Source organism: Trachurus trachurus, assembly GCF_905171665.1.
Source record: "Trachurus trachurus genome assembly, chromosome: 2".
Taxonomy (NCBI): Eukaryota; Metazoa; Chordata; class Actinopteri; order Carangiformes; family Carangidae; genus Trachurus; species Trachurus trachurus.
In genome coordinates this window covers 8,804,689-8,829,774 of record NC_139914.1, presented here as the reverse complement: position 1 = coordinate 8,829,774, position 25,086 = coordinate 8,804,689, and the positions used below count along the sequence as shown (strand labels likewise).

At 40.8% G+C, this 25,086-nt stretch overlaps 1 protein-coding gene across 1 annotated transcript in view; it reads right to left on the bottom strand.

Annotated features, from left to right (window-relative positions):
• The window catches only part of LOC310996397 (uncharacterized protein), a gene marked incomplete at its 5' end in the record, with an annotated part of 28,956 nt that extends 9,424 nt beyond the window's left edge, over nt 1–19,532 (bottom strand). Inside the window, 24 exons of the mRNA XM_083985772.1 lie at nt 158–226; nt 625–693; nt 1,143–1,211; nt 3,048–3,116; nt 3,224–3,295; nt 3,416–3,484; nt 4,189–4,260; nt 4,370–4,438; nt 4,531–4,599; nt 5,474–5,542; nt 6,254–6,322; nt 9,923–9,991; nt 10,780–10,848; nt 10,968–11,036; nt 12,286–12,339; nt 12,505–12,549; nt 12,750–12,794; nt 13,251–13,277; nt 13,453–13,497; nt 13,599–13,652; nt 15,540–15,602; nt 15,688–15,708; nt 17,673–18,247; nt 19,376–19,532. Of these exons, the coding sequence (XP_083841898.1) occupies nt 158–226; nt 625–693; nt 1,143–1,211; nt 3,048–3,116; nt 3,224–3,295; nt 3,416–3,484; nt 4,189–4,260; nt 4,370–4,438; nt 4,531–4,599; nt 5,474–5,542; nt 6,254–6,322; nt 9,923–9,991; nt 10,780–10,848; nt 10,968–11,036; nt 12,286–12,339; nt 12,505–12,549; nt 12,750–12,794; nt 13,251–13,277; nt 13,453–13,497; nt 13,599–13,652; nt 15,540–15,602; nt 15,688–15,708; nt 17,673–18,247; nt 19,376–19,532 (2,058 nt within the window). The remainder of the gene's footprint in view (nt 1–157; nt 227–624; nt 694–1,142; nt 1,212–3,047; nt 3,117–3,223; nt 3,296–3,415; nt 3,485–4,188; nt 4,261–4,369; nt 4,439–4,530; nt 4,600–5,473; nt 5,543–6,253; nt 6,323–9,922; nt 9,992–10,779; nt 10,849–10,967; nt 11,037–12,285; nt 12,340–12,504; nt 12,550–12,749; nt 12,795–13,250; nt 13,278–13,452; nt 13,498–13,598; nt 13,653–15,539; nt 15,603–15,687; nt 15,709–17,672; nt 18,248–19,375) is intronic.
• Between the last annotated feature and the right edge of the window lie 5,554 nt (nt 19,533–25,086).

Genomic DNA, 25,086 nt, shown 5'->3' with positions numbered 1-25,086 from the left:
AGCTATGGTGGTAAGAAGAGAGGAACTCCTGAGACTCTCAGTTGAAAACATGGCAGATTTTTCAGATAAACACTGCAATGTAACTCCAACAGAAACATCACTGCGTCCTTTGACGAATGTTACTTCCCTTCCTGGTCTGACAGAACCAGGTTCTCACCTTTGGTCCAGGAAGTCCCTCTCCTTCAGGACCGGGTTCTCCTTGAAGTCCAGGTAAACCAGGAGGGCCCTAAATGACACAGGACACACACATACACACAGAGGTGGTGAAATGCACTATGCTGATGATTTGCAGACCAGAGCTTGTACAGCGGTCTTGATCTTTTGCATTAAATGTTAAAAAACAGGTGAATATATTTCCCCAAATGGTCGAACTACTCCTTTAAAATCTGTTTGCATATCTGCCTCAAGTCCACTGCTGTGTCTCCCACCTACTGTATGGTCTTTATTAAGGAAAACATAAACATGAGATAGATATACGGTAAGGGTCAGATACTGTAACTTTTGGTAATAAATGTCTCATTGATGGATAGATGGTTGGAACCGAAGGAAGACAAAAGACAGATACACGGAGGATGAGACATAATGTACAGATTTATGAGCGGCTGAATTAGGTTTCTTTCTCACCATGGGGCCAGGATAGCCGTCTCCTTTGGGGCCAAATGGACCGACGGGCCCTGGATCTCCACGGTCGCCCTATGGCACACACAGGTCATAATTCATTCAAGCAAAATAGGACACAAAGTGAATTATAGACTGATTTTCAAAAGAAACCAGAGTGGAATGTGGATGTAAAAGAAAAAAAAAGTAGTTTGCAATAGATCAAAACACAGGGGAGAGGTTGAACATAGTGTACAGGTCGCTCTGTATCATTTATCAGCTGAGGTTTCCAACTAATGCAGCAGTGTGTTTGTGTTTGTGTTTGTGTTTGACTTCTTCTCTGCTCCTCCTGCTCAAAGTGCAAACATGTGCTGCCAACCCCCCCGACGCTCATTACATCTAATTCGATAATTGATTTTCCAAACATAGACTGTTCAGCTCAGCTTCTGCTCGCACTTTGTGTGTTGAAAAATCTGCCTCTGTGTGTGTGTTGAAAGACAAGACATGAATTAGACACAAGTTAAACAGTACACACTGAGCATCACCTTTGGACCAGGAAGTCCGTAGCCAGTTTCCCCGACCGGACCGGGAGGACCGCTCGGACCAACATCGCCCTAGAAACACATTTTTACAAGACACGTTACGGAGACATTACCACTGACTTGGATTTTAATGCAAAGTAAAGATGTAAAGATAGAGATCAAACGACTCAACAGTCAGGACTTGCCCCGCTAGGAGGCAGAAAAATGTGCCCAACAGCCACATGCCCCACCCTCCTTTACCACCCTCAGTCTCAGTATGTGCTGTACTTTCAAGTTTAAGTTTATTGTCATTGCATAAGAGCATACATTTGGCAGTCTCCCTCCTGTAGCAGCAAAACAATTAAAGGGTAAAAAGAGAAACGTGCACCTAAGGGGTCAATAAATAATTAAATATCAACAATATTAAAAAACATGAACCACATAATATACAGCAAAGGCAATATCAGTCACAACAAGTCACATTTCTATCGTAGATAAAAAATAAGAATAACGGTAACAATATTTATGCCAGTAATACTTTGAAAAATGATTAAGAATGTATACCTTGAAAGTTTAGTATAAGATGACGTGTTGATAAAATACTGAGGTAATTATGCAGCATTTACTCTTTAACTTTTGTAACTTCCCATTCTGCAAATGAATGAACGCAGTAAAACACATGAGTGCCCTCAGGAGGGGTTTGTAGCTACAGCCTCATTTAATCTCACATGGACATTAGCTCGTCGTTGTTAATGTTAACTACTTCTACTATAAGAGATATTGCTGCCATCACTGAGTCAGTTCACTTATTGAGCCTATAGATTATTAGATTTAATACTGCTGCTCGTCTTATTGCTGAAACAAATGGGTTTAATTACAATGGTCACCTCCCTGTTTGGTTTTTTGGAGTGATTTTATGACTGACCGCGAAAGGCTTTTAATAACCTCGCTCCCAGTTACATCTAAGATTTACTGACATGGTATGTGCCCCAGCCGAGCTGCTGGTCACCCCGAGGTCAGGGGTTTGTGACTGACAGGTGAATGGCTGTTTGCCATTAGAGCCTGATTAAAATCAGAAGCTCATTAGCTTTTATCTTTCATCTATTAAATCTTTTTTTTTTTTTTAAAGACATCTCTCTCTCTCTCAAGTCTCAGCCTATAGTAATATTTGCATTCTCTTTTATCAAATTACTACTTCTACATATTTCATTGCCCTCTTAACTTATTGTCAAATCCATAATACATAATGTTGATTTATGCTGTTTTTATTCACACCGCTCTCATCTTTCATCATGCTCTGGCTTCCTGTGTGGTTTCTTTTTCTTTTTCTTTCTCCATGAAGCATTAAGAAATGTGCTTTAAAGATAAAGATATCATTGTTATCATTATACTGTAATTGCCATGTAATTTGCCATCATGAAGCTTTGCAGCCAAAGTTGTGCAAGACTGGTATTTGAGGTGCGTGTGAACAAACCAACGCGCAATAAATCAAGTTACCACAAAGTAACTGCCACACTAAGTTCAACCCGAGGCGTTTTGGAGCCACTGGTGGTTTGAGGGTGGTTAAATCCTCCAAAATCTATTATGAGATCTAATTTTATAGCATCAATCTATGATCTATGTTAATGTATATTATCCAAAAAATATATAATACGTGATAAACACCACTGACAGCAGCCACTCTGCTGCAAAAAGAACATTTATTATAGTTAATGAAGTCATATATTGTATTTCAACATTGACACAATACACATTAAATGTATGTGTAAATGTAAATTAAATGACATTTTAGTGTAACAGGTGAAAGTTGTTACGATGTCTTGACACCATGAAATAAATGTGCCAATAAATGTGCTGCCAATCATGATTATTGGTTTAATGAAAATGTGCAACTCCAACAAACACTACACTGAAGCTGACACGAGTTACCTTGGGTCCTGAGACGAAGCGGCCTGCTGGGCCAGGAGAACCTGACCTGCCTTGCGCCCCTGGTTCTCCCTGGTGAGGATCAAAAGGAGCCGAGTGGTTAAAATCAGTGACCAAAGATTAATCGTTTCTTATTGTACAGGGCCACAGTTGTTTATTATGGCTTAAAAGCTTCTGACCTTTGGTCCCGAAGGTCCAGCGATGCCGGGTGGACCGGTCAAGCCTCTTATTCCTCTTTGGCCTTGGTCACCCTGAAAGGATCATCATTGGGAAAAGTAATAATTAAATGTGACAGCAGTGACTTTGCTAAGAAAGAGAGAGAGAAAAAGGAACTGGGAACGTCACTTGTTTTTATTATTTTTCTATTTTACCTTTTCACCTTGAGTCCCGATCCCAGGTGACCCCTCTGGTCCCCTGATACCTAGAGCTCCTGGCTCGCCCTGATGACACACACACACACACACACACACACACACACACACACACACACACACACACACACACACACACACACACACACACACACACACACACACACACACACAATGAGTTGACATGTCATCACTTATACAGGCATTACACAAGGGACCAAAATGTAAAACATGAAGTAAGTCACAGGCCAGACAGTATTGACATTCATTGAACAGACTAAAACTGACATTGTTTTGTTATTTTGAACAGCCAGCATACTGTAAATGTTCTCAATAAAAATAAAATGAAATAAAAATATAATGAATGAAAATTAAAATAACTTTGTTTTTCATTAATAACGGTGCAAAATGAGAATATATCAGATGTGAACAAACTGGTGAAAACTGTATTGTTATTTCAGAGCACATATGTCTAGTTTTCCCTCCTTTGCCACTTCGTCCATGACAGATAGGAGCTTGGTGTTTGTTGATCTTGGTCCTGATGATACGGTAGATGTTGCAGTGCATTATGGGATTTGCAGTGTGAGTGCCACATAAAATTATATTGACATGTGTTGCATTATTGTGTGTGGCGGAAAATATCTATTTATTGTCTGTATCTGGATTTTTTTTATCTCATGCTTGCCCAAGATGGATTTCTCCACTCTAGGAGACAATAAAGGCTTATCTTATTTTATTTTATCTTATCTTATCTTAAACAGCGTCCACACTACCTTCTGTCCAGGAGCTCCGTCTTCTCCCGGTAGTCCTGGCAAACCCCCGATCCCTGTTGATCCTGGCTCGCCCTGAGGACACAGTCATGGAGAAGTGTTTACTTATGAGGTGGACACTTTTAAATTTGGACTTCACTACAGGACTTTTTTTTTTTTTTTTTTTTTTTTTTTTTTACGTTACCTTGGCTCCAGGATCTCCTGCCCCTCTCTCTCCTGGGGCGCCAATCTCGCCCGGCAACCCTTGGTCTCCCTGTGTGTGAGACAAGAATACAATTGGCACAATGGAGTGGCTGTGATTTTTTGATGGTGTTGATTTGACATTATTATCACATATATACACACCTTGGGTCCAGAAAAGCCCTCTCCCTGTGGGCCTCTGCTCCCTGGTGGCCCCCTCGGTCCTTCTACACCCTGCAAGGAGAACACACAGTAACACAAAAGCTATGGGTGGGTGGTCCCCAGGTCTTGATAAGTCCTAGTAGCTCATTTTGGGTCCAGGAATAAAAATATGTGGACTTGTAAAGACCTATAGCGTGTGAGCAAACACACACGCACCTGTCTCCTTCTATTCCATATGTGGTCTACAACCATTATCTGACTGTAATTAACTTGTGCTTTGATATCAGGGAGTGATCTCTGATTCAGCTGTCAACAGGAAACATTTACCCTTGAGCCTCCATCTGTTGCTCCATAATATAAATACCAATGAAACATATGCATCACGTTGGATCAATTATGTGTGTGTTGTTTTCATTTTAACTGAGATCTAGTGTACAAGATTCGAGATGCTAGATGAACAATTAAGGGATCAAGGATAGGTTTTGATGGGAATCTATATATAGTATATACTGTATGTATGACCACCTAACAGATGGATATCACCATCACTTGATTAACGCCGCTGACAAGAAATAAATACTGTATATAGTATATAGAGAGAGAGAGACTGAAAAAGCTGCTATTTTGTTTCACTTTGGATCTTGAGGTTTAAGGTTCAGATTTTTTTCCCCAGGCTATGCCATGATTAATTAATGCATGAACAAATTAAACAGATCTATTATTGTAATAGTCATTTTAAAAATTGGAAAGGAGGAGGATGTCAAAAGGAGGATTCAGAGAAAATACTAATTACACTGGGTCCTGCTCTCCAAGACGTACTGTAATCATCTTTGTATGATATGATATTTTATTTTTGGAACAATTTCTCCAAATAAAACATGTAAAACTGTCATTTTATGTCGTTTTTAATCCACAATCGACATCACTTGATGTATAAAATACTTGCCTTTTCGCCCTGTATGCCCACTCCTGGTTGGCCGAGGGGCCCTGGAAGACCTGGAGGTCCGAAATCCCCCTTAAGAATCAGACACAAATGCAGATTAATGACAATAAACAGCATGTAAATCAAACTCAAATATCACCTGGGAGAATTCATTGTTTACTGCATGTGAAAAGCACACACCTTTCCTGTATACTCAGTTATAAATATACTATTCACTGAAATATAAGTGTAGTGAGATCCTTTCAATGTATTTTCATCCATCACATGCCGCATCAACATTACAGGCAGTACTATGCCATTACCATATCAAAACATAGCAATTATCTATCAGCTACAATAAAACCGTCATTAAAATCCTTGGCGAGAAAGCCGATGTAAAAGCCCTTTTTTTTCTAGGGGAGATGGTTTCATTCATTCCCAAATATTAATGTCATGTTCCAGCGACATGAGGACGTTTCCTAGTCACGTCCCTTGTCAATGACTGTGAGCTAAAAGATTTTCCAGATGATTGCAAACACACCCTGAAAGAAAAAAGAGTATCTTTGTGTGACTGTGCCAGAGCAGAGTTAACATCCAATCCAGGAAAACGTCACTCCTCTTCCCACACAGTTCAAGCTTCAACCTTGATTCATCACCTGTAGACTCTGACCTCCTATATAACACCACCGCTGAATGCATTTCGCTGTGCATTCACCGGTGACTCTGCCAACTCCTTGCCTCCTTAGCAACAGGACACTAACGTTATCTTCATGTCTGTGTGTGAAGGCTTTCTCTGTATTATACCCTGTCTCCTTTGATTCCAGCGCCCGGTTGTCCTCTGGACCCCCGTGGCCCCTCCAAGCCTCGCTCTCCCTGTAAAAAGAGAGACAGAGAAGTTACAGTGTGTTCTGTTTACATATATACAGTATGGAAACGATGACGTCCAACAGTGTGACAGCAGCTGGGATCATCAGAGATATATACAGTAAAAAAAAAGGGGATCAAAAGATTCACAATAGGAGATGAAGGATCCGCAATCATTAGGATATTTCATCTGGAAATCATGAAAGTAGTTGTTGAAAGCAATTTCAGGCCAATGCATCCAGTAGTAGATGCTGAGCTATTTCGTTGGATAATTGAGAAAAGCCGACCTTGAAGAGGAACAATGCAGGATTTTCACCTTAATGAAGCAGCTTCAGAGTACTAGTGCTGGTTGAATAAATTACTTTTGATTGATTTCTCACCGGCTTTGTCGAAAACAAATGCACATGGCCGAGAGCAGGGTTAGCAACACAGAGGAGGAGAGACCAGGCTTGCATAGTTCCCCTTTAAATTAATGACTAAACCTTTTTCAAAATAATGAAGATATGTCTGTGGAAAACTATGAAAAACTAAAATCTAAATTAATATCTAAAAATAATAATTTAGCGCCTTAAAACAATGACATAGGAGACATAGGCCTGTGGAGTTCTCATTATTCAAACGTGGAAATTTTAATCCAACAACAACAGCAACAATCTATTTCTGATCCTCAGTCGACTTATTGATTAAATGTAAATAGTCCGTTTAACATGTGTTGTGATTCAGTTTGTGGTCCAAGGTTGCAGGCAGCCCCTTCTTGTGTAAATATAAATCTCATCTCAACCATCACAGTCACTGCTCCACATGACATGACGTTTCTATAACTATCAATGTTATAATAAAAAAAGAAAAAAACATTGTCAGTGTTTTCATCCAGCTCAGTAAAAGTTTTATATGACACACACATGGTTGCCATCAGCTTGACATTAACAATCTACAGAACATATTTTATACTGCATGTAGCAACGACAGGATATTAATCCACGCCGCGCTACATTAAAGTCTAAAAGTAGCTCAAAGTCACTGGACTGGTTTAGTCATTCACTTTCTATTTAATGTTTGCTAATGCTAGTTAACAAAAAATACTGGTGGTCATACATGACAAAGTAAAGTTTTGTCATACTGGTATTCTTTCTTATGGATTCAACTCAGTTTCTATGATCAAGATATATTTTATTTCTACTCTAGAAAGGAAGGAAGTTTCTGGAAAGAGTAGATGTGATGTAACTGACCAGATTATGAATAATAATAAAAAAAAAACATATTTGACAAAAATATGATTCAAAGGAAAGTTCTATATTCTATAAATATGAAGAGCAGAAAAAAGAAATAGAAATACAGTGAGGGATTAGAGCAGTAATCCGAGTTGACAGTAAGTACAACAGAAACAAGTGGAGCCCAGTGTCTGTGGCAGTTGGACTCTGCAGAGAAGAAGACAATCCTCCAAGGTCAGCCAAGGACAAGAGAGAGAGAAATACAGTGTCATGTTCATCATTTGCATAGAACGGCTTCATTTGCATGTCGTCTTCCTCGGAAAGTATAAACTTGTTGTCAAAACTGCTGTGATCCGTCATCCTGGCACAAGCAGAGGTGCAAATGATGTGGAGAAAAAAAAGAGGCTATATACTAATACTGCTGCTGCTGCTCAGTGTGAGCCTCCTGTGAATCTGGAGCTTGTCCAGGCACGGCACGACATGTGAAAAAGAGAAACGCTGCTTCAGAACAAGAACGCCACCTGCAAGTTCACAGTCAAATCTCCTGTTGAGGAGAAAAAAAACGAGAACCCCCCCCCCGAACCCATCCCTAAGGCGAATCTTTGAACGTGGGGAGGTGGGGACGATGTACACCTCCTCTGTGCACAGGTGGAAAGAAGCTGTAAAAAAGAAATTGGATAAAGTTCTCGAGATGATAAAAAAGAAGAAGAATTGAGTTACTATGAGTTATAGAGATTGCACCTTGTTTATGTTGTACCAAAGCCAAAGACTGATTACTCCTGTCGTTAACATTAACACACCCCGATCACGCTTAATTTGACTGTCGGGATCTACATCAGAGCCTCTGACATTTAACAAAGCAAAATCCCCACTGTTAAAAATCGCTTTAGGAATCTTAACCAGCAGAATAAAACTCCCAGACCACCAAACAAAGGCTTACGACTTCAATAGTAAGTACTGTGGCAAGAATGTCACCTTCAACCATGAGTTTTTTAGTTTTGTTTTTATGCCTGTACTGCAGAGGGACAGTGAAGAGAGACAGGAAACGTGGGCTAACTGTTCTCACTCTGCTCTATCCACATTTCCTTTAAAATGTTACACTGAGAATCACTAGAGGCTATACTTGTCTGGATACGATATTATTGCGATGTTAAAAATATTGCAGTCATTTTTATTGATGCAAAATGGGACATGTATGCAATATGCATCTGACAAACTGAGCTGTTTGCATTACATAGCCTACTAGTCCGACTTAATTAAATGCTAAAAGGTTTGATTTGAAGTCGGACAGCGATTCCGTGATTTCTTTCTCTCATGCCTCCAACATACAACAGCACCATCTAGTGGACTAAACAAGAAATTATTACTATAAGTAGCAAAACTGTCAATCACGTTTGCATTTTATAAATAATAAAAGGTCGATACCTGGCGTCCATATATTGATACGATATTGCCATATAAAATATCGCGATACTATGCTGTATCGATTTTTTCCCGCACCGCTACTGCATTTTAAAACATAATCTGACCCTCGGTTTAAAAAAAAGCCAATTTAAATCATAATAATGAACTTCTTTCTAAAAATGTTGGTGTCAAGTGTTTGAGATTGCTGGACTCTATTTCTTGTGTGTGTTTTGAAGATATTATAAAAAAGAAAAAGAAAAAAGAAATGCTGACTCAGCCATGACACCCACCATGTGTGATTTTTGAATAGTAGAATAGAAACTACACCTCAGGTCTGTACTTTCATCTCTGCTCATGTGCACCTGTGTAGGTGTGTATCCATATGCGGGAGGGAGACAATATATGTGTGTGTGTGTGTGTGTGTGTGTGTGTGTGTGTGTGTGTGTGTGTGTGTGTGTGTGTGTGTGTGTGTGTGTGTGTGTGTGTGTGTGTGCATCCCGAGCAGACACAGACTCACTCTTTCCTCTCTGACTCATTCTCTCCATCATGTCTCGAGGAGTCTTGGCTCCTCTCCTGTGTTATCTCTGCATCGGTGCAGGCCTGTTCCTGTTCCTGTTCGTGTTCGTGTGTCCTCTCAGCCGCGGACGATCAATGGACCGGGTCAGACCATGAGGTAATCAGAGTCATACTGCACTGCTCTATGTGAATTTATGGAGGCCCTGCTTTGTGTTGTGTTGTGTTGTGTTGTGTTGTGTTGTGAGTCGTCTCCCACCAACTGTTGGACGCTGTCAATTTCCTGTCATTGCGTCCAGAAAAAATCTGGAGCCCAGACGGACGGGGGCCTTCGTGCAGGTGAATGAGGTGAAGATGAATGCATGAAAATAGGGTCATAGAGGTTCAAAGCTTTTAACTGGCTTCTCCGGGAAAGAAAGAAAAAAATCTGTGAGCCCCATGAGACCCCAGACATAAAAGAGAAAAGTGAACACTAACTCACCTTTGGTCCAGGCAGACCTTCTCCTAGCGGCCCTCTCTCTCCTTGGACTCCCTGCGGCCCTTGAGGCCCCTGAGTAAGAGACAATGATGTATGACGATCAATGGAGGAACATTAAAAAAAGAACAATCCTCTTTTAAAAAAAAACTAAAGTAAAAATCTATAATGTTTCTTAATCAGCATCAGTTTTTATTTCAGAGCTGAGATGTCTGTGTTTGTCTGAAGTCTCAGCTGGAGACGAATAAATCACATTATATGTGGTCAAACCTCATCAAACTACACCCACACAGTGATTATCTTGCTAATTATAATGAATCTTTACCTTATCATTTTCCATTTGATGTGTATTAATGTACATTTATTGAATAGAGATGAATATTTAGAGTTGAAGCTATTATTTCCAGGTAATTTAGGAGTAAAACGTGACTCTGAAGATTGAGGGTTTTAGTCCAATATCAGAAATATTTTCCTGAGAGAGTATTTTCCTCAGTCTCAGTAAAAGCTGAATTGTTATTTTAAAAACAAACAGTGAGGATGTTGCAAATAGATTGAACAGCTTGTTGTGATGTCACCCACAAATGCTAGCCCAGCTTATTGGCTTTGGACCGACGAGAGAAAGCCAAAAAGAAAAATTTCAGTTTCAATTTTAAATGATCTTTTACAGGTTTACAGGTTATGTAAAAAAGACACATTGAAAATGACAACAATAAAGAACAAACCTAACTTCTCAACATAAAAATAGCTCTTTTAAACACATCTCTATAATAAGGCAAACTAACTACAACAACACTGCTGCCATGTTTTCTACATGGATTGTCAACATAATGAGGATGCTGGGAGATGTACGTAGCGTTACTCACCGGTGGTCCATGTTCGCCAAGTCCCTGGGGGCCGGGGGGCCCTGATTGCCCCCGTAAACCAACATCACCCTGTGGAGTGTGTGTGTGTGTGTGTAGGAGAGAAAAAGTACACAAACAGGGTGAGACACAGGTGGGTCATTATGTTTTCAAGAGTTTATTTTCCAAAACAATAGGGTGGCAGACTTCACCTTGGGTCCCGGAAGGCCGATCCCTGCTTCCCCTTGAAATCCAGGTGGCCCAGGAAGTCCCCTTTCCCCCTATTAAAAACACACACACACACACACACAGAGAGATACAGATGCATTACCAGCTGCTGACATGTACTACAGTAGCTTTGTTAACCTCACCTACGCCCTATTTAAACCTGCAAGGAAACCAGAAGACGTGACCTCATTACGTTTCTTCCACACTCACATAAACACAAAAATTGCTGTTCTGTCCTGTAATATTCAGCTTTTTTATGATTATTTTTTAAAGGGGAAGGGGTCCTTCATTCCTTCAGTCAAGACTTTATTGGTAAAGAATGCAATTATTCAGTCGGAGGCAGTAAATCACAGCTGTGGTGTGCAGCAGGAGGGCACACAGGACAAGTGAAGAGGGTGTGGAAATGTTAGTCGTTGCTGCATACCGACACTTCTTTCTTTTTTTTCCCTCTCGCTTGCCCTTTTCAGGCAAGTTGGGACAATGTTTAAAGCCAGACATTAGTCTGCCATTCAGGTGATATAGGATGACAGCCAGACAATCAGCATGTACATTCTTCCAAAATAATTAAGGAGGGAACACTTGCTGGGGAGTGTGTGCTCATGGCAGAATTGGCAGCTATAACACAAGAGAGGGGGCTTTAAAGTAAGAACAGACAAATAGGCTGACAAGGTAATAACAGATGAGGCGCTTCACAAGGGTTTCAAATGTTTCAGTGGTGATGGATCATAACTCAAAAAAAAGTGTTAAAATGTATGGTCAGCCGATCAGTTCGTAGGGCTACTTGACATTTGTGATGTTATTTATACCCGTGATGAATTGATTTAATCTGATTGCATTTTAAATGTCAACTTCGTGAGTGGAGTGGGATGTTATCCTCCTGAACACAGAGAACATTTTATCATGTTTTTCTTTTTTTAACCACTTTGTAGTGTCCTTTCTTTCACATGCATAAAAAAAAACACATTTCATTTTTCACCTCTGCCACTCTGCAGAAACCAGGGTTATTCATTATCTTTGTGCTTATGAATCAGTTGACATGGACACCCTCCTCTGTTCACACAGCTATAAAAGCGACTTAATTCAAACCAGACTGGAAAGGAGTTTATGAATCCAACAAAAATCCTTCAGATATGCATCTGGTTCGGAGACCGTGGGTCACCTTTGATCAATGTGTTCGGACAGGAGAGGGGGGGGGAAAGGCCAATCCGTGGCAATAAAGTGAGGTCACTCTACGTATAAAGGAGGAAAAGGTTTAATTTACAGCTTTCTTTTGCACATGAGTTTGAGGAGAGGAATACTTACTTTTTTACCGATCACACCTTCAGGTCCAATATCACCGTGCGGACCGGGCAAACCCTGAAATTGATTGTAAATTAGCCAGGATCAGTAAAGGTGAAGTTCACAACCACTTCATAGCTGCCATCCCATTTGTTAAAATGAACAAATTGAACCAAATTGTTTCAAAAATGATGAATAAAGCAAACGGTCAGTTGGATTTGATTAATAAAAGGGAGATTTCACCTGAAGTCCACGATTTCCTCTGGGGCCGAGGGTACCTTCAGGACCCTGGGAAAGAGTAGGAATTGTTAAAATTCATCATCTATAATAATCATTAATACTTTCAAGTGGTTCTGTCAGTTATTGTGTGTGTAAACATCTGTCTAAAAGTTACTCAGAGGCAAGATCCGCTCGACTGTGTCAGGGTTGTTAAAAAGTGAGAGGGTTTTTAAAATTATACTTTTCTTTTTCAAGTTCTGAAAACATACTCTGTCTCCTTTAATCCCAGGTGTGCCACACTCTCCTCTTTCCCCCTGTAAGAGAACAAAAACAGTTTAGCCAGCTCCTTTCTTTTTTTTTCCATTTTGCACAATTTTATGAAGTTCTGTGGCTTTTCAATAACAACTTTATGTCACACTGCAATTTGCAACCAGTTATCTTGGAGTAATGGAGCTTTAATGCCCATCCAGGGGCTGCTTAGCCAAGACTAATGACATGGGGTTTATGTAATTAAGAACTTTGGGGTTACATCTCTTTAGAAGAAAAGTAACTCTAAATACTCATAGACAGGCATAACATTAAACACAGATGAAAAAGGGAGGACGAGCCGCTATGATATTTCCAGAGTGTATGGTTCCCTTTCATAGCACCGCATGCCTGGAAATCATAATTCTCCGGTTTCTCTCAGTGTTACAGCGTGGGAACCCAAATACTTTGAACAAAAAACCATAAGGGAATATTGAGACTCCACATTAAAATCCATACAATACCTTCTCTCCTTTGTATCCTGGTTTCCCCTGTGTATGCAAAACAGTCTTGTTAAGGCAGAAGGAGACAGGAAACAAGCAAAGACTGAGGGAAAAAAAAGTATTTTGTCTTCTTCTATATTGCGATGAGGAAAGAGATAAAACAGAATGGATATGCTTTTATTGTGGTAAATTATCACATATGGATTTAAGAGCCTCATCTCACCTCTCTTCCTTCTCGACCTGGAAGTCCACTCAGCCCGCTTTCACCCTGAGGAAAAGAAGAAGGATTCAAGTTTACTCTTCCAATATTCCTTAACTATAAGAGATTTGAATTATGAAGCTTGATTTAAAAAATGCAGTGGACATCACCTTGTCTCCTCTCAGACCAGGACTTCCATCCTCTCCAGGACGGCCCTTTTTGCCCTGTAGAGAAAAAAAATGAAACATTAGGACGAAAAAACTTCAGAAAGTTATTTAAAAGTAACTGGATGTATGAAATCAACTTTTCTTAAATCATTCAATTGTGACACAGTGTATGCTGCTGCAATGCTGCACACAAAATCTCCCCTCAAACAATGCATGGGTCTCAGTTACTGTGGAATACCAGGTAAAAGTGCAAATCAGAGCAGCAGTGAATTGAGGACACGATGAAAAATCAACTGGAAACACACAACGGTAGGCTCACTGTTGTAGTTACCTGACCCATTTATACACACACACCAAAGTTTTATTCTGACTTGGTTGTTAATCTTTTTCTACTGATGGTTTCAGACATGAGTTTTCTACCAGTCCAAACTGTAATGGAGCTCTGGATGTGAGTCTTATATGACACTGTTGGAGAAATGAAGAACTTTTACTTGAGGAACAGGGGCGCCTGAAATAGCTCCAACCCTATTAGCACGTTATACCGAGACTTGTCATCTTTACACTTTGATATTTGTCTGGATTTAACAAGGAAGATGTGATGTGACGCATTAAAAAGCTGAGCTTCCACATGGAAGAGAAGATTTGTTGAACTTTTTGAATTTTTTTTGTTGAACTTTTCTTCTGAGATTGTCTGTCTGCTTCTCTTGGGAGATTCTCAGGAACACAATCCGAATCTTGTTCGGTCTGCACAAACCACGTCTCATGCAAACAGCATGTCTGAAGTCCATGATGGAGGATAAAGGTCACTGAGTACAGGAGCGGATGAGACACAGAAGACTTGAACTCGTTGGCATGTGTGTTTGGGAAGGAACAACTGTCTGGCTGTTCTCTGGTCTCATGCCTATGTGTGTTGTGGACCGTGCATGTTGTTATCTTTTGTGTGTGTCTGTGTCTGCACACAATGCTTCCGTCAGTGTGCGTCTGCACTGCCCCTGATGTGAAACAGCTTTTGTTCAGACCATTATGTTTAAAGGGGTAATTACTCCGATCTCATCCTGTGAAAAATACTTCAAAGCAAAACCACTACGTCTAATTGCCGCAGACTCTCTGCTCATATCACGACACGGCTTTGGCAGGTGAAGAAAGTCATGTATGTAACATTTTATCCAGCGCATGCCGTCAAGACGATCACATATGGCGGGCTGCTCTTGCCAGACATGATCCTACCGATTTTCCATGTAAATATCTGTTTAGGCCTGCTTTCAATAAACTGTACGAGGAATGTGAGGCATTCACATTACTTTCACTGCTGCAGGGAAACATAGCTTCTCAAAACAGCATAATTTACTAAACCCCCCTGAAAACCCTGCAATTACGTAGCCCGTTTGCATCAAGGGGGTCTTTGTCAGCTGTGCTGCCCTGTACTTCAAAAGAGTTATTGTCTTTTATGTTTTCAGAAAGAGATGTTTTATATGATTGTGTATCGCACAGGGGGAGATATGGAGCCCCATTAAAAATACATTATGAAGCAGTTCTATCAATAAACTGGGTAATGTATAGAAATGAACCGATGTTTGGTTGATGTCATGACCAAATAAGTCATTATTAATCTTATTGGGTTTATATAATTAGACATTCATATTTCAAAATGAACATAACTCAGAGCCTCTGTAGCTTAACGATACCTCTCACTCCATTTAGCTTACTGCTGCTAATTACTCACCATCAAAGTGAAGAGGAGAGATCAGGAGAGCTGTTGGCGCGGCCTCATCGCTTCAGACTTTGTAATAAATACTAATGTATATGTAGCTAGTTAGCGTGCAACATTATAAAACATTTAATTTATATGTTTAACATTATTTTTTCATGTAATCTGTTTCTTAAATCAATATTCAACACTTTTGGAGCTCCGTGGACTAATGCAGGAGAGAAGAAGATACTTACAGGAGGGCCACCGGGTCCTCTCTCTCCTTTGTCGCAGGCACATTTGCTCTGGGCCAGAGGACACTTCAAACACAAGGAGGGAAGAAGTCAGAGGAGCGACACAGAGACAGACACATCAGGATATTTGTGGAAAAGACCACAGACTTACCCCTTCATCCGCCAACGCCGTCTGTGGAGCAAGAAACACAAGAATGTCAAGATGTTGTTAGATTTACTCCATATGGTTGGTGTTAATTTATAACCCACTAGCAGACAAAGGGCTTGAAGGAAACAGACTTCTCATGTGAGCTCCTTTCAAAACCTGAACTAAGCTTTTATTCAGGTGTCAAAGTCACTCCGCGGGAGACAGCGGCAACGCCAAACACCTGCTACTCAAACACCCAATTAAAGCTGTTCACCGCTGTGTCAGATGGCCTTCAACATCCTCTACCTGATTCTACGAGCCGACTCGTATTCTACGCTTCATCACATCTCGTGGCAGACAGATCTGACCAGAGCCGTCGGAGCTCTTCTCTTCAAAGCTGACCACGCTTTCCCCATAGAAGGATTGAATGGTACAAATTCCACTGAAACTCAATACAAACACCATGAAGTGATCAGTGAAACAGCCTCGATCGGCATCCAGTGGGACGTCCCCGCAGTAGGAAGAGGAGACAATACAACACAAGTCCATTTTTAGAGGATGAAGGGGATGCAGTTGGACGCTATGATGATTAGAGATAAAAGACAGACTCTCAGCTGGGGCAGAGGGTCATGCTTATGACATACAGATGCTGCTTGCACAGTGCGATGAGATGAAAGTCTGTAGAAGCTGCCGCTGGGCTCTTGCATGCCAGCAGAATGCAGACTGTCAAGTTCAATGCTCTACCAGGCTCAGTGCTTAGTGTTTTCTATCAGGTTTTTCCCTGATCATACTTGGATACGTACCACCTGTGTCAACAGTAAGCATGATTCTGAAGTGGTGGTTGAGGAGCTGCTTGAACGAGTAGCGTGCATACATGCTTCTTGCCGGGTTCCTGCACTTACTGCACCCGGTTTTCCCATAAAGAGCTTTAATGCAGAGCATATGGACGCGGCCGTCTTTGGTTGTGTCTGCAGGATGTTGCTGTGCAGCACATGGTCTAATTATCTGAGTGGAAGCATGATTTTGGTTTTACACAATGCAATTCACTCCGGTCAGGATCAGCCATTGAAAATTAAGACAAACTTTGTCAAAAGTTAATTGCTTACACGTGTGGCGTTCCATGCAAAATGTAATCTAAGGTGAATATAACCCGTTGTGATGACTTTGATGACAGCAGGGCCTGTTACTGTGGAAACGGGGAGCAGGTGTACATCAGGGAAGCAATAAGCCAGGAAATCAAAGCGGTATCATGTCAAAGATAGCACAGTGGGAAAGATTATTGAGTTGCACTGAGAGGTCAAAGACACTACTTTATTCATCTGGTTAAAGTCTGTCTGCATAATGGATTTTTTGAAGCTGCTACCTGTCATAGATGCCTGCCCTCCGGTAATAAGCAGTTATCAAACATACTTGCAATTTCACAAAATCTAAAGTGTCAAAGAAATGTAGAGAAACAGCGAAGCAAAGTGATTATGTACAAGTCTGAACATGTTATGTACTGTATACCAAAAAACATACATTCATTCCTGCCAAATCTCTGTAATCTTGCCTTAATTAAAGTGTTTTTAGGATGCTCACTTTGATGGATTTACACAAAGCTGCAGGTAATTAGTGAAAACCTCATAAGTTACAGTAAGTGAAGTAAAATGTTCACAAATAACAAGGGCTCTAAGTCTGACGTTAAAGACAGTGTAACTGGAAAGACCTAGACTTAAAAGAAGCTGCGGAAACATAAACAGTGTAGATGAGTCATCTGACTCAGTATATAGACATATAAAAGTACACTAGCCGCCACAAGCTAATGGCTATACCAGACCAAACAAAGCTGTAGCAACACAATGCAGAGGCAGAGGTGCATTTCATTGCTTATAAATGTAACTTTACATATAAACATGCTGCATTGAGACTTCATGTTTGTCTTTGAGTGGACGTTGGGCACCAGTGTCTCCATCTACAATAGTGCATGCAATCTGACACAAACCTAACTTGTTTATTTACATTATACTCACAATCTCCTTAATGACTTTGTCCACAATGCCTCTGTCCTGCAGGTTGTGAAGGTAGCGGGTGGCTGGCGAGTTGGCAATCAGCCTGAGCTGAGCCATGTTGGTGGGCTCGTTGGCTTCGGGCGTGATGCCTATGGTGAAGAAACGGACGCCCTGGTTCTTGGCATCGGCCACGGCTGAGAACAAGTCTGGGTTCCTGGGGTGTGAGATGCCGTCGTAGAGCAGGACGGCCACCTTGATGCTGCTGAGGCCCGACTCCTCCAGGTAGATGCGGGTGAGGTTGGTGATGGCGTAGCTGGCGTAGGTGCCGTGGCCGATGTAGACGATGGGAGCGATGCGGGCCTTGAAGTCGTCGGTGCCTCGCCACTGTTTGAAGGTCTGCTCGATGATGACGTGGCTGCTGTACTGGAGGAGGGCGGCGCGGGAGCTGAGGCTGCGGCCCGTCTGCAGCCGGAGGCCCTGCAGCCGGTCCATCACGTCCGAGGCGAAGCGCTTCTCCTGGGCATGGTTGTCCTTGGCGCTCTCTGAGCTATCGATCAGGAAGGCTATCTCCAAACTGCAGTCCTCATCGACGAGTGCTTGAGGAGAAAGAATAATTAGCCATTAATGAACGTATCTGATAAGTTGGATCAGAAGATTGATACAACTCTCTCTTTAAGATCTCTGATATTATTTAATATGCACAATAGATAATATCCTGATTATTAAGTTTAATGTTTAGCTTTAGGTCGTTTTTTTTTTACTTTTACTTAGCTATTTCCTCCTGTTTCAAGTCTTCACAGTAGCTGAGATAGCTGGCTGCTAGCTCTGGACTCATATTGAGAACACACATTATTTCCAAAATGCATATTTCCTAAACCAGACACACAATCTGTAAGAGCAAGGAAGTAACTTTTGTCATTCAAGGACATATAAGCGACTGTCAGACAAAAGCTGTTTGCCCTTGTGCCAACCTGACACAACAAACTCCACAGATAGTTGCACATGATGTATTTTCCTGTATTTCCAGTTGTAAAACCGATATGAAAACAAATATATACAGTATATATCATTTATTACCTTCATCTCCAAATACACAAAGCTAACTGATCGCAGCCAAATTGATTTCATAAGTCAGGGAGAAGTTTTTATCTGTGGAGCCTTCAGAGGGGGTAAAGGTGATTTATTGACTGTTTAGCTTCTTATAGGCCGATGCCTTTCTTTCTTTCTTTTTTTTTTTTTTTTAAGAAAAGTGTGATAAGTTCATGAATGTGACATATAATTTTGAAACGGATATAAAAGTAACTCAACTTGCTGCGGCGCTAACCTTCAGCTACGGAAGGAGGTCACAGATCTAATATAGGCTGAGGATAAATCACATTAATCTTCACAGAAACGTGTCACGGGGAGAATGTGCCTGGGGAAACGGGATTCTGAGCGAATAAAACATTTGGGTAACAGAGCACTGAATAGTCACACAGGAGATGGATGGCTCTGAGAGGCCTGAAAGATACCATCAGTCCAAGTGGATTACATCCCCCCAGCATGTCCTTGTTGAGTATCATGTTCTATTTCTTCACCCGTGGCAGCAGGGATGCAAAAAAAAAAAAAAAATGAAAGGTGTGCCACCTGCACAAATTACCTAACACTTTTTCCATCAGTGGAGAGGAAACTGACTACCCCACCCCACCTTATAATAAATGGATAAAAAAAGCTACTAGACTTACATTTGCCGTTTTGTGGGATGGAATTGGAATTGGATGGATATTGTTTGTTCCTCCTCTTGGGGGTCACCACTTCTTCTTCTTCGTAGTCTTCATAATCCTGCGCCAAAACACCTTGAAGTCCCCACAGCAGCAGGAGCCAGTGCAGTGATGGGAGCATGACTCCCTGAAGAGATAAAGACAAGAAGAAAGAGATGGATTTACAGAAAATAAACACAAAAGAGGCTCAGACATGTTCTCACATTTTAATCTTGCACACACACACACACACACACACTCACACACACACTCAGAGAACAAGCTTTAACAGGCGTGCAGGTTTGAGATTCAGGCATGCATAACTCACAATGTTGCTGACTTAGCTCTCCAATGTGATCAGCTCTGTGCAGCTCTCCTGGGTGCGAAGGGATTCAGACAGAAAGTGCAAACAGGTAGAAAGAAAGACTCTTCATTCAGCTAGTTTGTTAGTGTGGTTCCATGTCCTGAGCATCAGATCAAGAGTCTGTGGTCAAAGTGGATGGTCGACCATGTAGCAGCAGCAGCAGCAGCAGTTGTGCAGCCAAAGGCTTGGACTGTATCCTGTCTCTCAACAGATGTAAATCGGAGCCATTCTTAGCTGGAAGTAAATGAAAGGAAGGCCAGCCCTTTTTTTAAGATCACTCCCATTTTGGGGGAGAGTGTGGGAGAAATCCCTCGACATGACGGAGCCCCCCCCCCCACCCCCTTCTCACCACCTCAACTTCTTCTTCTTTCCTTTTTTTCCCCCTGATAGTGTGATCTTCGCTAGCCATGCTGAAGAGAAGTTCCTAGAAATAATAGCAATATTTATTTCTCACTTTGGTTGAGATCAAACCAGACTTTTTTTTTCAACTATAGTTGCTGCCTCTGAGAACATCAAAGTACTATCATCTGTACATATGTGGAGAGTAAAGGGTTTATATTAAGTCCACAAAGTAACTAAGGACATGATTTTTGCAAGAAATAACTTGTTGGCAAACTTCAGATATCCTTGAATAAGTTCCACCATCCCAACAAACGTCACCTGGGGCCACAGCAGCCGCATATTTTGCATTAAAATGTACATGTTTTACAAAAGTATGGTTGGTACGTATAGTCCAAAAAAATAGTGGTTTATGTTCTGTTGGGGACTTTGGACTTTACGTTCCTACACATCACCTTGCCAAGTAGCACATATTCTTGCAGGTAAACCACTGAAGGGGAATTCAGTCGGCTATTACTTGCAGTGATGACTCATCTTTTTCCATTAATGATAGGTCGCAAATCATGACTGGCTTTTAAAAAGAAGGTAAAAACTGCTCTGTTCTCTGTTTTAAACATTGTTATTTGTTGTATACTGGCCATAATGCCTTTGAATTTAGTTTTTCCTAAGCTTCTTTTACTATCTGACCTCTGTATGTGTTAATGGACTGTACAAATAAACTGGCTTTGCCTTGCCTTGCCACTCGGGGGCAGCAGGAACAAGCTGTGAACACATCGATTAATTAGTTAATAAAGAATACTGACTGATATACAACATCTCTTTTAGCTCTTTTCATACTGTCGTTCTGCTTTTCAGTGCTGGGCAGGGAAACACAGTGGGAGTTGTTGTTATAAAAGAGTTAAATGCCATGAAACCAAAACAGTGAGTAAATAGAGGCCATAAAGCTGCATGAAGCAGAGGAGAACAGAGATAATGCTCAGTGGATGCAAAACCATCCATGCCACACATAATCATTTAATCCCTTGTTGCTACACAAATATCTATTATGGCTGCTTTAAAATACATATCATTTAGGTTTCTGCCTCCAGAGGCATTGCCCTCAGAGTAACCCAAGAGAGCTGGAAAATTTGGATAGGGGATTGATACCTTAAGGCAACACACCTTGCAGGAGCAGCATACCATGATTCACCTGTGAAAACAACCAGAGGAGTCATTTGTTATGAGTTTGCTTCGCAGGATTTACTCAAAACACAGATTTTCAAGGAGAAATGTAGTAGGTTCAAGCTTAATACAAATTTAATTCCTTTCTGACACAAAAAGAGTTTTTTCTTTATAGTCAGATTTCTGATTGGTGAATGGAAATATTTAACTTCGTTTAGCCATTCATGCTGCTCTGATATGACAATCCATTAGCTATGGTCTGTGTGAATTTATTTTATTTCATTTTTGTTAATACGTCAGTTTCTGTACAGTGGCACAAAGTAAGAAGTCTCTTTTCTTGCAGCGGTCCTTTCAAAGCCGGATGTGAATGGCTATAACAACGCACTTCCTCAGATTCAGTCCAGTTTTTTATTGAAACCTGGTGTGTGTGCATGTGTGTGTGTCCTTTTCAGCACCAGAGAAAAGTCTCATAACTCCTTAATCTCATTATAATCCCTACAGTCCTGGATCAGAGGAGTCTAAAAACCCCATGAGACTGCCTTCAACCGTAAAAAAAATACTGGAGCTGGAGTCACATAGTGTGTTTTTATTTCCTACTGTACCACTGAAAGCCAAGGATAGGGGAGCTGTCACTCAAGAATGCTTCTCCCTGAAAGATGGACCTCCTTGGATCTGGTTCAGCTCCCTCTCCCCTTATGTGCTGAGCTGATTGGACATATATACATCCTATGTCTGTTCACAAGACATAGGAAATAACCGTCACTAAAGCTGCTACTTTAACTATATCACATGACCAAATGAAACTTGTGCAGCTCAGTCACCTGTTTTGTTGCATAACCCACAAAATATGGCAAAACTAGGACACAGCATTGCTCTGAATTTCAATATGATGTCCCTTATTCAAATGCAAAAAAGAAAAACACAAAATTTCCCTGCGTGGTCAAAGAAAGAAGTCCCCGTATCCTGAAAACCTCAATAAGGCAACTGCAAATTCACACGACGAGTTCTTTCTGGTTCTCGCTCCTGTGGTTTGTTTCACAGCTTGAATTCTGCAAATAATGAGCCTGCATGCATGTTCACTGTACGGTATCTGAGGTATAACATTAACGTTGCTGAAAGCTTCTAAAAAAAAAAACCGCTCCCCACAGTGTCTCCAAACTACCCAGCAATTAGCTGGCATTCACCCAACAAGTCCAAGGTAATAAATCAACGTAGATGGTCCTATCAAAAAAGAGCACAGGGATGCTGTCGGCAGATAAAAAACACCATCAGAAAAAGCAGAGGGTGGCATTTAAATGTATTTATTTAATATTTAAAGCATCACATTTGACTTCTAATAAGAAAAGAGCTTCTGATAAAAAGGTGTGTGGTATGAAGGAAGGAGGGGGCTTTCTTTTATGATACTACGGAAGCCACCACTTAGTGCTTTGATACGTGCTAACACCCCCAGGTATCTTTCCTGCGACATTCAGCCTAACAACTGTTTTTACAAGATAATGCATGTGCTTTTACATACAGCTACAGCACTTATGAGAACATGGGATCTGAAGGAAGCTGACAGCAAATGCCAAAACTGAAAATAATCCTGGTTGTGTAAACGCTACGAAGTCCCAGAGGAAAGTGTATCTGTTGACTGTGCTACAGGATTTTCAGATAGAGCTGCATACGTTGTCAGATAAAGTGTTTTTTTGTTTGTCCTACCTGTACATTTTCAGCATTGTCTCTATGGGGAAGCAGTGATAAATAACGAACGGAGCGATTGTGAACACAGTCATCATCTTAGTTGCTAACGACCATCTATCATGACATCACCATTCAAGTCGTTGATTGTGATTGATGAGTTAAAGGTCACCTGCTGTCATTCCATGATGAAGCAGCAGGGTTTTACATAACCCGACAACCACATTACACAGGTGGGGCATTTGCATGGATTTTGAAATATATACTATATACAATGTTGCCTGTCCAAACATGGAGATTACTTCATAATCTGGGTGTATCTAATGACAGAGTTTATTTTAAATGGTAACCTCACTGGCTTCTGGTGCTTTGGCTCATTTAAAGGAGCATGTTGATTCTTGTATCACTTGGCTGCTGACACTGTTGTAAACAGCAACCCGGCATAATCACGTCTTTCTACAGCGTGAGGAGTTATAAACACATGGAAACTTGTTGAAAAACGCTCCTAAATAACCTCGACATTACATCGTTTGAACAAGAAATTTCTGAAAATTGTCATTCAGTATTGACGTCCTGCACATGCCATACATACGTACCTGCAAAAAGCCACCAAACCGAACCACGGTAGCCTAGCAACACACAGTAATCCCAGCCATCAGTCATCATACTTAACTTTAGGGCATGCACAGGATGCTTAATTCAAGTATGCACTGTGTTTTCACAGACAAATACAGACTAGCAGAGCTGTACGTCCCCCTGCAGAGAGTCGGATAATCATCTGCAGGTAGGAGTGTTTGTCAAGCATGGTTCAATCAGTCACAGTAATATCTGAAACAGTATGAATGTTTCAAAAATACACTCACATGAAACCTGAAGGAATGAAATGTGACTGTGATGAGATGCAAACAATCATCTCAACAAATTCATTTTGACTAAACATACCTGCCCACCTTTGCTCTGTGTGGAGAATGTGCAACAGGTACCAGTGAAAATCTTAATCCTAACTGAACGTAATGAGGGAGGCCACTGCTATTGATAATTAACATTGAGTGAGTAGAGTATACAGAATATATATATATATAATAAAGTATCTTTACATTGTTAAATCACGAGGGACAAATCATCTTAAAGCACCTTGACTGTTCTCAGAGGTTTGTTTGGTCGTGCTAAATGTACAAAATACACATCTTACATAAAAGGCGTTGACAAAAGGATGACCTCAGCCTCAAGACACTACATATGTCACTCACACACACACACACACACACACACACACACACACACACACACACACACACACACACACACACACACACACACACACACCCTCCAGCTTCACACTCTGTCTCCTCTGGTACAGCAGCACCCTCTACTGCAAATACCATGGACTCACTTCTCTAGGCTTACAATGTATCCTAGACAGTATTAAGTTCAGTATAGTTTTTTCTTACTCCAATTAGTATAAAAAAGATGAATTAAATGTGCTGTATCTTCAGAAAATACAGAAAAAGTACGGGAGCGACTATAAAAATCAAGAGAGCTAGTATGTACGACAAGTAGAGCCCACTTATATGATGTACATCAATTGTGTTATTAAATACATCTGTGTATTTCCCGCTTTGGAATACCTACAACAAGTGCTGCAACTACACTCACCTAATTGAACCCTTTTTATTTTCAAGATAACCTGGCAGTAAACCATCAAATATGACAAATACGTAGGCTATACCATTAAAACACGTGGGATTGGTAAAAAAAGAAAAAGAAAAAAAGAAAAAGCCAATTAGCTTAGCTTCTGTGGTCACGATCTATAAGTAAAATGATAAATGCCTGTAAAGGTCACTCAATAAAAATTATATTTTATTGTTTTCAGTACCCCTTGCACTTACACCAAGCACCACTAGTGGTCCGAGTACACTGCCCTATATCTTTAACCTTGATACTGTGCTTTGCTCTTTCCTCTTATTCCCCCAGCTTCTTGGTGACTTTTGTTTTCTACTGCATACTGGTAAACGCCTTCCTTTTTCATAACTTGCATCATGAGTAACACTGGCTTTTATACTGTCACATTCAAGCTGTCATATCACACACTTGTGTCTGTCTGTGTGTGTGGAGGGCAGAATGTCAGCTGGTAGGGTTTAAGCTCTTGCGC